Raw genomic sequence first — 18,412 nt, 5'->3', positions numbered from 1 at the left:
TTAAATATTTCCACTTTAAAAAGAACACGTTATCTCTCATTTGCCATGATTTTTTCTTAAAAGGATTTTCAGCTTGAAATGTATCAGTTAAAGAATTCAATCAACAGTACTTTCAGATACTACATCTTCCCAACAATTGCAGTTTTGAACCTCAAAACATTCTATTAAAATGTTTTATTCACCTTCATTATGCAGAAAATTTTCAGAAATGGGAAAATTACTATACTAAAAAAGCTGAATACTTAGGTGGAAAGGGCTGTCAGAAACAGAAACTGAATTATCTCAACTAGCTATAATAATAGTTCATAGATAGTCCAAAATAAAAAAGAAAGACAAATAGCTCCAAATTATTGATGATTATTGTTATTTTAAATAATACTTGCAACAAGTGTGCTTACTAATTTGACAGTGATTCCTTAATGGTGTGCAATTGTCAGGGAGTAAGTTTTTGAAGTCAGGTTTTGAATTAAATTAGAACAAAATGCTGGGAAAAGTCTTCATTAAAAAACAGGGAACTGGATTCACGCAGTTTTTTACCAGTCAATACATGCATATTTAACTTGGTAGAAAATACCTTAAAGCAGTACTGTATTCTGGTGGTAGCTAAATTTGACTTTTTGCCAGTAACAGGTGTTTTAAAAAAAATTAAAGCTCAAAAGACTTGAAACATTTTCTAAGTTTTCAGCTGGTTTTGGAGGAATAATCCATCTTTTTCCATTCATAAAATATGTGCTGTTGTGAATTGAAAAGGACATTAACAGTATTTCCTCATAATTGTATTTGCTCATTAATTGTATTCTTTAAAATTATGTTTTGGTGTGGTTAAAATTGCATTATTTGCTCTTTTGGCCTTTTGTTTTCCTCGTGAACATAGCCCAAATAATTTTTTAAGAGGAGAGTTCCCAGAACACATAAAAATTCATTTCTATTTAAGTTAACTAAGTATATTTTTATTTATAACAGACAGGCTGTATTATGCTTTTTCCCAGGTACCAACGTCTGTGCCAAGAACAACGGCGGGTGCCACCAGCTCTGCCTTTACCGCGGCAACGCGCGGAGAACTTGTGCCTGCGCTCACGGGTACCTGGCAGAGGATGGGATCAGCTGCCTCAGGCACGAGGGTTACCTGCTCTACTCAGGAAGGACAATATTAAAAAGCATCCACCTTTCAGATGAAACCAACCTGAATTCTCCAGTGAGGCCCTACGAAAACCCAGAGTACTTCAAAAATGTGATAGCGCTGGCCTTCGACTACAGCCTGAAGGGAAGGGGCACCAATCGCATATTCTTCAGTGATGCCCACTATGGAAACATCCAAGTTATTAAAGACAACTGGGCAGGCAGAAAAGTGCTAATTGAAAGTAAGTAAAAAAAAACAAAAACAACAAAACAAAAAGAAAAGAAAAAAAAAAAAAAAACAACAAAACAAAACAAAAAAACCCCATATTTTGCAATATGCCTGTTTTATTTCAATAAACTTTATTGAGTGAAAAGTTGGTGATCACTTGGCTTTATAGAGAAAAAAAGTCAATGAAATTTTACCATAATTAATTCTTATATTTTATCCCTGTAAAATATATTTAAACATTAACCACTTCAAAATAATTTGTTTTAAAATGGGCTTATGAGATGTGAAGCATTTTACTAGAAAACAGAAGTGATGGTGGCAATGCTTAATTTATATTACTGTGATTTTAGGAGCTTTACTGTTGAAACAAAACCTCACTGTGCATTGCTTGGAAATTACACTATTTGGTTGTTTCTTTTTCTAGTTAGTGAGGGTGAAGTCTCTGTTGTAGCCATTTCCCAGTATAAAATATTAAGACCTTGGTCAGCGTGTTCAGTTGATTCACCCTTCTTGAAGTGCAGCCCAAGAAGGGGATTTGTGCTCATTGATAATCAGAGGCAAATTCCAATCTAGCCTTTCTAGCCTTTGAGACTTGAAGCTCAGCACTATTATCAAGAAATTTCTGCCAGCATCTTCACCAAAGTCTTCAGGATTAGACAAACCATATTTTACATCTGAGGTCTCAATAAAATCTCAATATCTGGCAACAAAATGTTTATTAGCCAAGTCTGACACAACTGTAATACGAGGTGTATGTAGGAAGGTACCAGGTTTGTCATGGGAAAATCTGAATTTGAGGAAAATCTGAATATGAATACATAAGGAATACATCCTTAATGCTAAATACCATAAATATACATAACAAAAGTGTTAATTGTAAACACTTCTGCTCTTTTTCATTTCTGTTCTACTTAGTTTTTTCTAAGATATGCAACAAACCACATTCATTTGTAGTCACTTAACAGATGCAGATAATTTATTTGTTTGTTCTCTTGTCTTTTTTCAGTACTGTCTGGTTTTTTTTGAAGGCTGCAATTTCAGTAATTGTTTTCCAATATGTCCTGTGTGCTATGTAGTATTTGTTCCTTAAGATGTGGATAAATCTCATACGAATTTCTATTTATGCTATGTTGCCTAGATTTAGCTATTTTCTTGGGTCAATTCAATAACAAGACCAAAGAGTGATGAGGAAAAATGGAAGTTTGTTTGATGCATCACCTTTTGCTGTTGCATGTTAATGGGAATATATTTTAGGAAATAAAAAAAGTTAAACAGCTGCAAACTGACAAAATATTATTCCACAAGTGACATTGGATAGTTGTTGTATGTTTTACCTCTGCACTGAAGTTCTGTGGAGTCATTTGTGGTTATGAAGACAGTTGGCACTAATGCATGGAAAAGCATTTAAAATGTTTTTAAATTGAAAGAGGGCAGATTTAGATGAGATACAAGGAAGAAATTCTTCATTATGAGAGTAGTAACCCCTGGCACATGGTGCTCAGAGAAGCTGTGGCTGCCCCATCCCTGGAAGCGTCCAAGGCCAGGCTGGAGGGGGCTTGGAGCAGCCTGGGATACTGGAAGGCGTCCCTGCCCTTGGCAGGGGGCAGAAGCAGATGATCTTTTAAGGTCTCTTCCAACACAAACCATTCTGTGATGATATATGATTCAAGGTGTTTAGGTTTTTTTTCCATTTATTTCCTATGTGTGGATATCTTAGAGGAATTTATGACATCTGTATTGTGATATGTTAAAGATAAACTAAGCAATGTTATCAGGATGTTCCCATTACTCCCAGAAAAGCACCAAGGGGTTCAGCGTTGAGCCTAGCTGCGTGAGAGACAGAAATGTGCAGTGATGACATGGAAGCACAATTTAAACTCTTGTTTTATAAGAAGAGATTAAATGTATTATATGAAAAGTTGCTGGAATTTTCAACATTTAGAACAGACAAAGAGGAGAAATAAATACTGGTGAAGCACTAATGCAGATAGAAATTGGTTTTTAAAAGAACAATAAAGTATTCCTCATTACTTCATAATAGGTTGCTCTACAAGAGCTAAAGACATTCCATAAAGTATAGCTGGGAATTATAGTTTTAAGAAATTGTTAGGAAGTGTTTCTACTTGTAGCTTAATATGCCAGATTTCATTTTTCATTAGCAGAGTCAGCTCTCTGAATAATTGAATGTCAGGTGAAAATTTGTATCCTTGTAAAAGCCTTCATTGTACATGCTTGGGATGTACATGTGAACTATGGCATTTTTGTAGAAATACTTCTGTAGAAATGCTTCTTTCTAAGTGAGAAGGGATATAACATACATGAATATGTTTATTGCTCTCTTTCATGTGTTTTAAACCTCTTCAGTTTGAGTCATTCTTTTTCAGCTGGTATTTTTGTAGCCTTCTATCCCACAGTCTGCGCGTGATTTTTCTCTCACTGTAAACAGCAGACAGTTCATGAAGCTGCTTGATATAGTGGAGATATTTGTTCAACCTCCACCTATAAGGAGAAGAGCAGTGGTAGGATTGGTTGACACCAGTAATTCCATTCACTGGAAGATGAAAAATTCTGAAATTGTCGTATTTCCACATTAAGAATCTAGAAATTATTAAATGGAATCCTGCTGAGAGATTTTAGTAATAATTTTTCATTTCAGGATTGAAAAATAACATACTTGACATTAATTTTGCTATTTTTTCCTCTAAATTTACTTGAATGCATCTGTAGGAAATCTTCCTTTATTAGGAAGAGATTCAAAACCCCATTGGAAATACCCAGTGTGGTTATATCACTTCTACACTCTTTTTCTGCTTCATTAAGTTGAAGACTACAAATAGTGCAAACCTTTAGTCAGTAATTGACTTTAATAGAGGAAATAGGGTATGATATATCCAAGACACTGTTGTCCCAGATTTTTCATTCCCTGAATGTAAATCTGCTCATAAAGGATCTATTTTCAGACGGATTTCTCCCTCCCTGAAATCAGAGCTGCTGCTCAAATCTAATAGATCCGTGAACTTTTCTGCACTCTAAAAACGCTTAAGACTCGTAGAGATCTTTGTAAAACAGGTTTCCAGCTCACTAAAAACAGATTTACAACTCACGAGCAACCCATTATCTAACATGTTTTTAGCTCACTGAGAACAGATTTACTACCCAGAAACAACCCATTATCTAACATGTTTCCAGTTCACTGAAAACAGATTTACAACCCATACACAAGCTATTATCTAACAGAGTTCCGACTCACTGAATATTGATTTAGAATTCATAAACAAGCCATTATCTGACAAATTTTCACCTCACTGAACAGATTTGCAACTCATAAACAACCCATTAGCTAACAGGTTTTTGGCTCAGGGAACGTAGATTTACAGCGTATAAACAACTTTATCTAACTTGTTCCGGTTCACTAAAAACAGATTCAAAACTCACAAAGATTCCTGTACCTGGTGGGGTCCCGTCTTCAGCAGGAAGAAACAATGACAACAACAACAATAAACCAGTCTAGGATGTGCACAGTGCCATGCCCTAACAATTGCATTATTGGTGCAATGTAGGGGTTTTTTTGAGGAGATTCTTTCATATTTCTAACCTCATTGGGTCAATCAGCAGTGGCTTTATCTTTGTTTTTCTTTTTTTTTTTTTCTTTTTTTTTTTTTTCCTGAGTAACTTTATCAGGTTAACCTTTCTTATTCCCACTTTTTAAAAGCAAGAACCTTGTTCTTGCCTCTGGTTTCCCACAAATAATTTTCTTTTGGCTGATCTATGTTATTTCAAAGCTTATGTTTATACAAAGAAGCCTTTTTAGAAGTTAATGTTTCAGTTTCTAGTCTATTAGTGTTTTTTTTAATTTATTTATTTATCACAAGGAGAAGTTTGAAGTAATATATTCACTAACCAAAGCCTGCCTCAGTATACCTGCAGAAAAGCAGTGCAGTGCTCCAGTAGGTTTATACAGGGGTACAACAGTAGACAGAAGACCAACAAACAAGTTAAAATTACAGAAAAAAGGTGGAGGCAAGGAAAAGCAAAAAAATCAAATGAGAAAGAGGGAAAAGTATTAAGATGACATACACTCAGTGAGCTGTTTTTTCTCCTGCCTGTGTAAACAATGGCACTGAGACATTTTGCCAGTGTAGTGTCTTTCACAGCACAAAAAGGAAATGTTTTGTGAAAAAAACTCTCCTGTTTTGAACCTGAGGCGCTCATGCCCAAGGAACGCAAAAATCTTTTCACTGCTAACGTAAAGTGTCAGGTCCTGTGATTTATTTTAAGCCTTTTTACAGTCTGAATCTTTTAAAGATGTTCCAATGTGTGCTGCTATTCTTCCCAACTAAATGGGTCCAATTTAACTGTCAAAAAGGCATTTATGTTCCCATTTCTCTTGCAGAGAATGTACATTTTGTACATTGTATGAGATCCCTTTAGTTTTGAGCTTTCTTCTTCAGGAAAGAACTTTTTAATCTGTTAAAAATAAATACTTGAATATTCCTGTTTTTCATTTCATAAATGAATGGGATTAATGGTAACTGTGTGTGTTGGACTCAAGGTCCAGTGATTTTTCACTTTTTAAAGGAGGGAAAGTGAGAGGCTGTTGTTAAATCTAGGATATTTAAATAGTAAAAAATAACATTTATTAATACAATGCAAACATTGTTAGAGAAAAAAATGTGTCTGGTTTGTCAATATATTTTTTTTTTGTATGTTGCTGCATATTAGAGAATCAGATAATCACAGAATGTTTTGGCTGGAAGGGACCTTTAAGATCATCTTGTTCCAAGACACTGCCAGGGCAGGGGTATCTCCCACTAGACTAAGACCATTGGGTAAAATCCATGGTTGTTGTTATAGGTAGATAAAGTTTACTAATTTTATATTAAATATTTTTGAATTTTATTTTAGAAATGTGTATTCCTGCACTTTTCATGCTTAGTTTAGGTGTTCCTGGTATGAAACTCTGAAATATATTAATGGTGGGAGCTGACTCACACTGATCTTTTAGTTTGGTATGTCCTGAGCATTCCTCATTACTGAGGAAAGGTGTCCCTGCCTATTGCATTTAAACAGTTCCTGCCTATTGCACTTGAGATTGTTCATGAAGAATTAACAATGTTTGTGACTTATTCAACTTTAAGCATTGCCCTTAAATTTATATTGATGTACACATTTGCTATTTTTTTCTATCAGCAGATGTGATTTAGTTGCATAACATGTAAAACTTTGGTGAATTGTCAGGAAAAAGCTACAGAGGAACATCCCTTTAATTTTATTGGGTTTTTTTTCTAAAGGGTAATGTGATCTAGCAAATATTATTAGATCATGAGGCTTTACTAGGCTATTCTGTCATTAAAGCCTCAAATAGCTCTTTTTCAACAGCAACAATAAAAGTGTGTGATTATACATATTTATTAGAAAGCTTATTAGGATAGTTGTGATATTGTTCTGAAGGTGGTAAGGGTGAAGAGTTTTGGGGTCTTTTTAGAATGTAAGCTCCTGTAAGTAGGAAAACATTACTTCTATGAAAATTGTTGAGATTTTTAATAATCTAGTAAAACACTTCCATCTTTGTGTTAGCTTTCCATTCCAGATCTCTTTCTTCTTTTAAACCTTCTTTTATATGGATATGTTTAACTACATTGAAGTTGTGATATCATAGCACTTGCTAACTAGTAATAATTTGTTGAAACATCTTGGGAGGGTTCCAGTTATATAAAATACTATTGGCTTCCTAAATTGTTGAGTTCCCTCTATTTTCTTAAGTTTTTGATGTATCATTAGTCCTTTATTCCTACATTATTCCTGCTGACCCTATGATAATCCCTAAATTTAGTAAAGGAGTAAGCTATATCTCAGATAACAGAGCACAGAGTATTGCAGGTTTACATCTCTCTTGTGGTTTTCCTCGGTAAATAATCAGGGAACATTTGTGGAAGGGCTATATCCATTGTCTGGAAAAAAATAATTGGAGATAGCTATAGATTTAGTCATAAAAAATCTGTTGATTTGTTTTGGCAGACACCAAATGTTTTGCTAGATATGAGATTTCAGTATTACACTTTCCACAAACAAACAAACAAGAAACAACAAAAAGAGTGAGGGATTTTTCTGCTTTTAGAATGGTCTTATGTTTCTTTATATCATTCCCAACAAATGTTCATTCTTTCCAATATTGTCTCAGGCAGTGTGAAGGAGTAATAAGGTCACATCCATGGAGATGTTTGTGGTGTCTTGGACTTGAGCTACTTGTTACCTTGAAGAACCCAAAGCCTTTGTTCGATTTGTCTTATTGCATTTAAAAATCTTTTACATGGGATAGCCTATAGCATGGGTTTATTTTTTAAGGACAGAGAAAAATGGTACAGATATTTGCTCATTTTTGGTATAATTTTAGCAAACTTTACATATACTCTGAAACTAAATTATATTCTCAGGCTAAATAGAAGAATGTCATAATTGGTTATTGCAGTTTATTATAAACTTAGTTCTGTCTTAGAACTATTGTTTAGCAAAAGGCTTTCTGGTACTTGAGGAGCAAAGTGAGGGTGAGAATTCTGTGAAGTTCTGATTGTGCAGTCAGTGAGAGATGTGAAAATAAACACTTTCCTTCAGGTGCCTTGTTGCTCCCGAGGCTTTTCTTTCACCCCAGATCAAACAGTGACCACCTGTTACCCGTCACCATAATCCTACACAAACAGAGTGACAGAAACCACGGCCCCCTCCTGCGACCAGCCTGCTGGAACAATCCGCAGGCTGAATCCTGAAAAGGAAATTGCAAAACTGAGTCAGAGAATGAATACTGATCGTTAAAGCCGTGGCCAATGTTCTGATAGCAAAGTGCTGTTTGTGCTCAATTTTATTACTTTGATGGCTTTTCAGTGTTAAAAGAATTGATGGTGTTGACAGTTGTTCTTGCTTTGCATCATTGTTAAATAAAAGGAGTTGGTTGAAATAGGAAATTAAAGGAACAAGGTAATTGAAGTGGTGCAACTGGAAAAGTTTTGACTGTACACTTTCTAGATGGTTTCAAAACAGAAGATAAGAGGTAAAAATCTAGGAAATGGAGAACTAGTGTGTGTGTGTGTATATATATATATATATATCCAAACTCAACTATTATTGGATAATTTAAACTTTGCCCTTTTGTATTTTTATTTTCTGGTTCTATTAATATGGGAGCATATTCTGAGTTCTTCAGTTATTGATTTGTTGCTTGTCTGTTCCCCGAGAAAGTCAGATGAAGATCAGCATGGCAATATTTATAGGCTGCATCTCATCTGTGGGATGCAATCTATCTTCGTTAACTTCAGTAAAAGTGATAGATGGCATTTGGCAACGTAATGATGTGATCGCTCTGGCATTGCCTTTGTAAATCATAGGCTGTTGCATTCTCATGTGTAGATATTTAATCAGTTATACACCCCATTACTGACTTAATTCGGAATGTCAGTGGCAGGTGAATAATGTGAGTATTTGTATATTAATATCATATTGTATTAATGTTCTTTTCATTTAAGTATGCTATTCATGTGAAAATCATAAACTGTTGCTTCATGGCTAGAATAAATTTAATCAGTGCTATAGGCATCTAATGCCATCAGTGTTTTAATTCAATATGTCAGTGAAACAAATGGGATTCTTTTCATTTCCAGTTTCTTTATGCTTTACCAATTCAGAACATTACATGATGCTGCAGAAATATGAAGCTTAGAGTAAACAAATTGCTAATTTTCAACCTTGGGACTAAATCCCCCAACTGTAGCATCAGAGAGGATGAGTACATATTTCTGATGTATTTTCTAGTAGCTGAGTATATAATGATAAATTAAATTTAAGGAAAAAAGTGCTCTAGAATATTCTTTAAAGGAGTATGAAATCAGTAAATATAAAATAATATCCATGCAAATCGGTACTGATATAACACTGCTTAAGAATCTTCTCCAGTGTCCTGTCTTTAGAAATATAAAGTTGCTGAAATGTTTTAAGGAGCAGCCTAAAGCCTAAAGGACCATTTCTAGGATAAATCTGTCCTTGGTAACTGTTTATCACTGATAAAAAGATTTACAGGAATTTGGGGAGTCATCAACAGCTAAACAAACAAACAAAACCCGAAACAAAAACAAACAAAAACCCAATAAACAAACAAATTTAATCTAGAAACATATAAATTGGTGAAAAAATGCACTGCTGGCATATCCAGCACATACCACAATGTAGCAAGAACAAAGTTACTTGTGTTATCCATTGTAAGAATTTATCTAAAAGTTGTATCACTCTCTAAATCTTCTGCCCTTGACTTTAAAACCACCTTATTTATAGATTTCTAAAGCTATTAAATGAGTCACTTCTATATTGGTTGAGTTGTCAATTCCATAAGTACAGAACACGATAAAACTAAAAGTTTATTAGCAAATAAAAGTGTGTGCCTGGTGTAAATCCTTCAGAATGAATGCTCTTGGTGGTGTTAAGAAAATGAACTTGGTGTGTGTTTGAAGAAGTTAGTTTTCTTTTTAATTATTTTGTTTCTTGTCTTGTAGCAATTGAATTCCTCTGATTCTTTTTTTTTTTTTTTGTAAGAGCATACTTTTTTACTCTGAGTTTTTCTTTTTCAATTATGTATGTAACAATTTGTATGACAAAGGTTTTTCTGCAAAACTGCATATTTTAGATAATTTATTAACACATTTTTCATGTGTGCTAAATATTTGCTTGTCTCCATACATGCTATAACCTTCCATGTAGTTATTGTCTAAAAATTTAGAAATTACCATTTTATAAACAGTAACTTGCAATGAAACCACCTTCTGTCACCATTCACAGGCCTAGACATGGAACTGCAGTATGATGTAAGAAGGGGGAACTTGGCTTTCTGATACCCGTGGGAAAATTGAGTTTTTCCTCTTTAGTACAGAAATTACTCATAAAACAAGAAATCTGGTATTGAAGAGCACTTTCATCTCTGTAGTTGTGTTTTAGTTGATCACATCTCGCTGTGACAGGAACAACATAATTACTTTTTGTCTGCTACAGAAAAGTTTTGGACTGTGTTCTGTAACCAGTTTGCTCTCAAATTTCTTGACAGACTCAGACAGGAAACAAAGCTAAAATTGATAGAAATTCAAAGGGTTACACCAGGAAAATGATTTTTTATTTTTCGGTCATCTTACAAACAAAGAGCAATAAATAGCTTTGTTTGATGGTTTGTTCATTACAAATGCAGTGTAGAATTGGTCAGAAAATGTCAATACCTCTGTCATTTTTTAATAGAATCACAGAATATCCGAGTCGGAAGGGACCCACAAGGACCATTGAGACCAAGTTGTGATTCTGCACAGAGAAACCTAATAGTTAAATCATATTTCTAAGAACATTTGTTTTAGTTCAGGGAATTGTATGTAGTTTTGAATTTGGATTCAGCATATAATTTAAATGGAAATCTCTATTACGATATTTGAAAGAACTTATTATCTTTGAATTTCAGTAGAATGATTTCTAAAACCTTCACTATATTTCAATATTTTGAGTTACTTGTAGATGAACCGAAAGTGGGGTTTGTTTCATAAATATTGTTTCATAAATACTGTTTCATAAGTGGGGAAACAATTTTTTACACATATTCACCTCCCTTTAAGGAGCGTCATCTCATTTATTTTTTCTGTTGTTTCTTCTTGAATACAAGTCATTGTTACTTCTACACAGATATGTCACAAAATGTGACATCAGAAGATAGCCAAATGCTTTAACAAGAAAAATACAGAAAACTGATACATCATTATTGGCCTCATAGTTTTGATTTATTTGCCTTGAAATTTAGATTCAGTATTTACCCTTTTAAAGTGATCAACCTCTTGTTGGGACTTTTTGTTCTGTATATATGAACTGCACAGTAAAAATTACATCTTTCAGCCAGCTGAATTGTAATAGCCAACATAATATAATCCTAATGATATTTCTAGATTTTTGTCTTCTGTAGCTCATTAATAAGCTGCATGAACCTTCTGGTCTAAAAATATTTGTTTCTGGCAAAATAACAAGTGACGTTATCAACATACATATTTCTGTAGTAATTCACAAATAGTGGAAGGAAATAATTATTTCTATTTCTCACAGTCTGTCACTTTTATATATTGGGATTAAATACAATTTATCTTTTCAGGACATTTTTTTTCCTAGCTTACAGTTTTTTGTGTTGAATGAATGAGTGTGGTGTCATGGCTTATTAAAATTACATATTGATGCTGAGGCCTTCAGAGTTGGTATTTTTCCAGTAATTTTCAGGTGTTTAGCAAAAGCCAATACTGTTAACAACAGGGTACTTTGATCCCTATTAGTACAGCATGTCAGTGCTGTAATACATTGAGAGATGGCACTAAATAATACAAGTAACTATTGAAAAAATGCCAAGACCTGGTTTAAATTATATTTGAAGATGAGACTAAATAATTATTGTCTTGAATGAATGTCTGTTATTTCTGAAGTGTTATCTGGGCATTCTGTAGTGGTAATAGCAGTTTAATGATTGTTAGAATTGATAAATATAGTAAAGTGTTATTAACAGTGGTCTTGCCCTCTATGTTGTTTTCATTTAAATTCATGATAATTATAAGATTTTGATTACAATAAAAATAAACAGAAGAAATGATAAAAATAACAATAAGCTGAAATAACTGAACCCTGTTAGTCTTCAGGATAAGCTCTGAGGAAGAACAAAACAAGCCCGTTAGCAGGAGTTTGATTTGCTCTGTCACCATATCTTGCAGATGTCGGGTCGGTGGAAGGCCTGGCTTATCACAGAGCTTGGGACACTCTGTACTGGACCAGCTCCACCACGTCCTCCATCACCAGGCACAGCGTGGACCAGCGGCGCCGCGGGGCGTTCAACCGCGAGGCCGTCATCACCATGGCTGAGGACGACCATCCCCATGTGCTGGCCCTGGATGAGTGCCAAAAGTAGGTGTTAACATCTCTCCTGCAAATCCTAATTCTTGCCTGCTGTCAAGTCAAGCAACATTTCTTTCAGTCAGCCAATGTTGCTGAACCCTACAAAGGTTGATTAGATTTCTCCGTTTAGGAGGCAAATGTTAACATGTTTTATTGTTGGTATCTTTTGTTGTCTTGCTCTTATAAAGAAGTTGCAGAAGTAAGATTCAATATTTTATATGTTCTTATGCTTCAGATCAAATAATCATTGCATTTTCATGGAATGTAAAAAAAAAGTTCAAGCTGCTTTTCTTAAGAGTGAGCTAAACACAAATTATTGAGTGGTCGTTTTCTCAGATGTATCACAGATGCCTCAGGTTTTAACTTTTATGTTTTTCAGATTCTGTGCTGCTTTAGTGTGTAGTTCTGAGCTTTGTTTTAAGGCATGGTGAGCTCTCTTCACAGAGCAGGGAGACAAAACAATTCCTTCTCTAGCTGGGGACCAAGGACAAATGATCCAAATCTCAGGCCTAAGAGCATAAACAATGTAGACTGAAGAGAGAAAAACAAGAAGGATGGGACTTCATGGGCTAAAGCTGGAACTGGACAATTAACTCCAATATACAAATGGGCCAAAACTTGTAAAAGTGTGAGACCCCATCACTGGTTGCCCATTTTGTGACCATTTTGGTGCATCTTGGGTGTAGCCCTGGCTGAGCTCTTGTGCTGCCCAAGGTGGATCCTTTGAGGCCTCCTAATAAATCCCTAGTTTATTTTTTAGCTCAGCCTTCTAGGCTGAGGTCAGGCCAAGGTCAGCCTTCACAAGACATCATCACTCTTACTGCTTAAGTTAAAAAAAAAATCCAAAATTAATTTAAGCACTTACAAAAAGAAGTCTGAGTTTCTTGTGTGCAGCATAGAGGCCCATGTGTTTATCACAGAAATCAGTGTTGTATGTAACAATGGACAAAATCATGCAAAGTCTAATTTAGTTCCTTCCTGCGACTCTCAAAAGTACTGTATTAGTGAGAGGATTTTTATTTTTACTTCAGTGTCTTACACATTTGAGGTACTTTAAATTTTCTCCGTTAATTCTAGGAGAAAGACAGCCTTCTTTTTCTACTTCTTGTAACTGTCTCTGTGTTTTGGGGAAGTTGGGGAACATTTCTGCCATATTAAATTCTATTTTTAAGTTGTGTTAGCTGAGTGTACAAAGCTGCATGAATACCGGAGAATATTTCCATGTGTGATTTCATATTCCGTTAATGCAATCAAGAGTTTATGCTGCACTGTAAAATGCAATTACCAAGGTACCACCAATAAACCCCAAAGCTCTGATGGAGATTGCAGTGAGAGGAGGGGCAGGTTCTGTCAGTCCATGGATTAGAATTCCATCAGCAGCCCGGTCCATAACATTTTCTGTCATTGGTAACAGCAACAAGGGGCTGACTGAGCCTCCTGTAGAGCACATTAAGGTCCTTTTCTTCCCATTATCAACTCTCTGCACATCAGTCCTTGGGTGTCTATTACAGCTCTAACATGGGAGAAGCTGCAGATTAATTTCACTGTTAAATATTACTAATACACACATTAGCTGAATTAAGTTTCTATCATTACACAGCTTGTATCTCTCTCTAATGGTAAATTAGTATAGAGACAAGATCAGGATTGAACAGATCTGTAAGAGAAGAAAATTGTACTCCTATACAAATTAATGAACTACAAAACTGCTATAATTTATATATATAATTTATTTATAGGCTGTTGCATTTTCTTATTTACTATTGATTATCACAATTATTTATAGATGTCATTCAGAGTTGTTTATGAAGGCATTTGGGTTTTTTTCTCTGTTGCTCATTTCATAGAGAATTAAATTATAAAATGTATCTTATGGTTTTGTTTGTTATTTTGATTTTAATACAGCTTAATGTTTTGGACTAACTGGAATGAGCAGCTCCCAAGCATCATGAGATCCACCCTCTCAGGCAAAAATGCCCAAGTTATCATTAGCACTGATATCCTGACACCAAATGGACTCACCATTGATCACAGGGCAGAGAAACTTTACTTTTCAGATGGCAGCTTGGGAAAAATTGAGAGGTGTGAATATGATGGATCACAAAGATATGTAAGTAAAAAAAAATCCTGTGCATACTCATTGTAGGTTTGTTTACATTCATTAGCATCTTCAAAATGAAATTTTTACAGAAAGATTAATAATTGCCTAATTTTCTCCTAGTGTTAGTTGTATATTAGACTTTTAACTCTATTGAAATACAAATAATGCTCAATTTGCTCAGAATTTCTTTTGTGTAATGCTTAAGTGTTACTCAAATCTTATTTCTAATATTTTCTAACTATACATTTTCAGATATTGAACTGCTCTCCATTAGTCTTTCATCGTTATATACTTTGGTCCTTGAACACTCTTTTAGTTTCAGCTCAAGCAGATCATTTACTAGGAATGTGCTGAAGGCAGTTGATCTGTGCTTGTGGATTTGTTACATCTTTAGCCCTACATTTCTCATATTTCATGAAATCTTCATTTCAGGGATTTTGTACCTCCCAAAGTTCAGGATATAATGAATGAAGGGCATGTTCTGGCTTGTACTCAATTCCCAGCTTTACAAGAGAGTGTGCATCATCCCCCTTTGATAACTATTAACTTTTTAAAACTGCTTCATATGCAATATATGAGCTTTGAAATATTTTTTTCATCTTAAATGAAAATTATATGGCTTTTTGGAATCTTATCCAGAAGTTCCACACACTATTTTTAGACAAATATTTTTTTCAGAATGAAATAGGAGAGCCAAGCTTGTAAGAGCAGAACTGAAATACAGTCAGCATGGACAGGCATGTGCTTTTCCTTTTTCCTTTTGTTTTCCTTCTATAAACATTGACCACAGCTCACTAATGCTTGCAGATGCAGTAACTGTATCAGAAACTTGGCAAACCAACCAAATGGAATCTGAAGTTTTCACTCTCTGACTATATACTTGTTAACACAAAACAGAAATACAAAGTAATTAGTAGATTGTGATTAAATAGTTTATCTTTGCATAAGGTGTCACAAAATAGGCATCACAGACATGAAGTAGGACATGATGCCACTTAGTTACAGAAACCATTACTGAAATACTACTTTTTTGATCAGGTCTTTGACTTTCATTTTGCAGCAGCAAGAAGAAAATGATCATTGAGTTTTCTCAGTGATTTTTCAACATTGAAACTTCAAATTTTTCTGTGCCTTGCCTCTTGGTTTGGCTTTCTGACAATTTACCTCTTCTTCTCCATTGCAGTAAAAAAAAAACTCATGTACACAGTAATCTGAGTCCAGCACTCTCTTCTGAAGGGTTTTTGGGAGCTCTGTGTGTTACACCAATACCTGTTGTGGGATAATCAGTTGATTCTGTTGTCACAAGCACTGATCTGGGTTCTCACTCTTCCTGCATTACTTAGATGAGGATTGTTACGGCAGAAGGAAAAGCCCATCAGGCTGCTTGGCCTCTAGCAGCACTTCAGCAGAGTGGCTGATCACGCTGTAGATGCATTTTTACTGGCACAAGCAATGCCAGAATCCAGCCTGTTAACTCTATTATTAACCTAGAGAAAAATATTTCCAGAGCAGCTGTTTTACTTTGCCCATGTGCTGTCCATCTGGATGAGATCTTGGATTTCTCTGACATCAATGCAGGTTATGATTGGTCCATTCTTCTGGTGATCTCAGATTCTTCGGGGTGTTCAGTCCTGAACAACCCATCAAAAATCAAATTTCCCTATCCCCAGTATCTCTGCTTCATTGCTCTCTGGTTCCAGTTAGGTTAACAAGGGTAGAAATTGGGTAGCAGAACATGAAAGGCTAATGGTAATGTAATGAATTTCCTTCCAGATAGCAGCTTCTTTCTTCATTCTGCTCACCACAATAATCTAGTACAATGAATTAGGAGAAAATCATTTAGCAATATTGAACTGACTCTTTAAAGTGGATTGTAAGGGTTTATTGATTTTTGTGTTGAGCTGATATTTTAATACCAGTATTTGGTTTCAAGAATACTCTTTCAAGTTTGGAAGACTTTTGTTACTGTTGTTCCTTATTGCTTAGAAAATATAAAGTTTTTATGGGGTTGGATTTTTAACATTTTTTGTTCTATTCTGTCAGATCTTTTGGTTTAAGAATAGAAGTGTGGGGTTTTTTTGGTTTCTTTTTTTTTCCATAAATCTTTCCCATTTTCTTCCATTTTTTCTCCTGCCCTTACTTGGATTTTATATTATGGCCACACCTGGTTTTAGCTGCTTAGTGCTTTAATTACAACTTTTTTTTTTTTTTTTTTTTTTTTCTTTCTTTTAACAAAGAAACAGAGCCAACAGCAAATAAAGCTGATTTCAAGTTTTGGACTTATTTTTCTAATAAATCATGAGCTACTTTGATTTCTTTTTCCTTTTCTTCTTCAGTGTTAAGTATTTTGTTATATTTTACATGTGAAAAACTAGAAACATCAATAACTTCCTGTAAACAGTTATTTTTTTAATATCCAAGTGGAATTTTTGTATTCTCAGTTATAATTTTGAAGACCTATAGGCGTGATTGTTAAAATCAATATGGGTTTAGAGGTGTTTCTGGTAATTGTAACCTTCATGTAAATGCAACCTGCCAGTAATTGTAACTTCCAGTTTCTAGGGTGTTTGTTTTTATTCTATTGAATTTCTGTATTAACGCAATTCAAGAAGTTCCACAGTTGGTGTTCAACTTCTGTTTTATTCAATTACATTTTATCAGATAGCTTCAGTCCACAGCAGAAGTGCAAGCTTTAGGTTTGGCTGTGCATTTATGAAAAACCAGAGAAACCAGAGAAAAATTTTCATCTGTTACTTAGGGCTTGAAATATCTTATGTAACTGAGCTTTGATATCATTTACTATTAAAACATGGGATGTGCTCTTGGATGTGTCTGACTTCCACTCTTGCAGATGGAAGGGATGGTAGGGATGTCTTTTCATGATTCCTTAAAGTTTTAAAATTGTACTTGGGTTGTTGCAAGTTTTAGTATAAATTTAGCTTTAAAAAAATAGAAATTAAAAAATAGAAATAAAATATTGTCACAACTGTCAGTGTTATTATATAAGTTAGAATTTCAAAGGGTTGTAAAGGTGGCCAAAAGCTGATAGAAATATGAAGTCTTTATTTTGGTTGCTTGAATAAAACCAGTGTCCTTGTATAGGGCTGTGACATAATACAGTGACCCCAGGAAATGAAATACAATGAGCAATAGTGAAAAAAACCATTTGGTTTTGTGACACTGTATTTGGACCTCAGCTCTCCCAAGGCCGAACAGCAATGATCAGCTCTGTGGTGAATTTACATTCCATTGTTAGAATCTGAGATAAATTAGGACAGTGCTCCGCAGCACAAAAACCTGAGCAGGGCAGCGCTTTAGTCCTGGTTTTAACAATAGAATTGTTCCAACTGGGACAGTATCACACTATCACAGAGAAGAATATGGGGCTGCAAAATCTGCATGGCCAGATTTCATAAAGATCTTTTAGAAACATTAATGATTTTTATTTTTTCCCCCCCTGAAATGTCTGAATATAAATACTGCAAGCTTTTAAGAGTGTATTATGAAAAGTGTCTTACTGGAAATTTGCACAGTTAGAGAAGAAATCTTTCCCCATTAATTTATTCCCATTTATCTTTTAATACTTTTCATTCTGGAAAAATGTTGGGTAGAGAAAAGTTGTTTTTTTAGGATACTTATCATGGGGAAAAAAATCTTTCCTGGGTAAAATGATTTACTGTCCAACTCTCTTTAAAATATGCAACAATACATGATGTGCATAGTGAAGTAGAATTTGTTATAATTATCTGATTAATGTAAGCAATTTTGACATTCTGTCTGTATCAGTGAATTTAAACATGGACAGGAATGCTGCTGTGCACAGGACAAGAATTATTTATGTTAGCAGGTTGTTGAGATACCCTGAAATGGCACAGGTGGGAAGAAACTTGGAGCATCCCTTGGTATTGAATCCTGCAGAACTGGGGCACCTTCTTAGTCTCCAAGGCATAGCTGCAATATCAAAACTGGGAGCTTGTGTTTCACAAAATTAAATTTGGATGTCCTGTATAGTAGGTGCATTT

The 18,412-nt window shown here is 34.7% G+C and overlaps 1 protein-coding gene across 1 annotated transcript in view; it reads left to right on the top strand.

The window, feature by feature from the left end:
- LRP1B (LDL receptor related protein 1B) overlaps nt 1-18,412 on the top strand; it is a 634,437-nt gene that overhangs the window by 491,243 nt on the left and 124,782 nt on the right. Inside the window, exons 41-43 of the mRNA XM_053982292.1 lie at nt 990-1,361; nt 12,109-12,298; nt 14,195-14,399. Coding sequence (XP_053838267.1) covers nt 990-1,361; nt 12,109-12,298; nt 14,195-14,399 — 767 coding nt within the window. The remainder of the gene's footprint in view (nt 1-989; nt 1,362-12,108; nt 12,299-14,194; nt 14,400-18,412) is intronic.

Source organism: Vidua macroura, chromosome 7, assembly GCF_024509145.1.
Source record: "Vidua macroura isolate BioBank_ID:100142 chromosome 7, ASM2450914v1, whole genome shotgun sequence".
In the NCBI taxonomy this organism is placed as follows: domain Eukaryota; kingdom Metazoa; phylum Chordata; class Aves; order Passeriformes; family Viduidae; genus Vidua; species Vidua macroura.
Note: the sequence above shows the minus strand (reverse complement) of the source record. Positions and strands in the feature narration are given on the sequence as shown.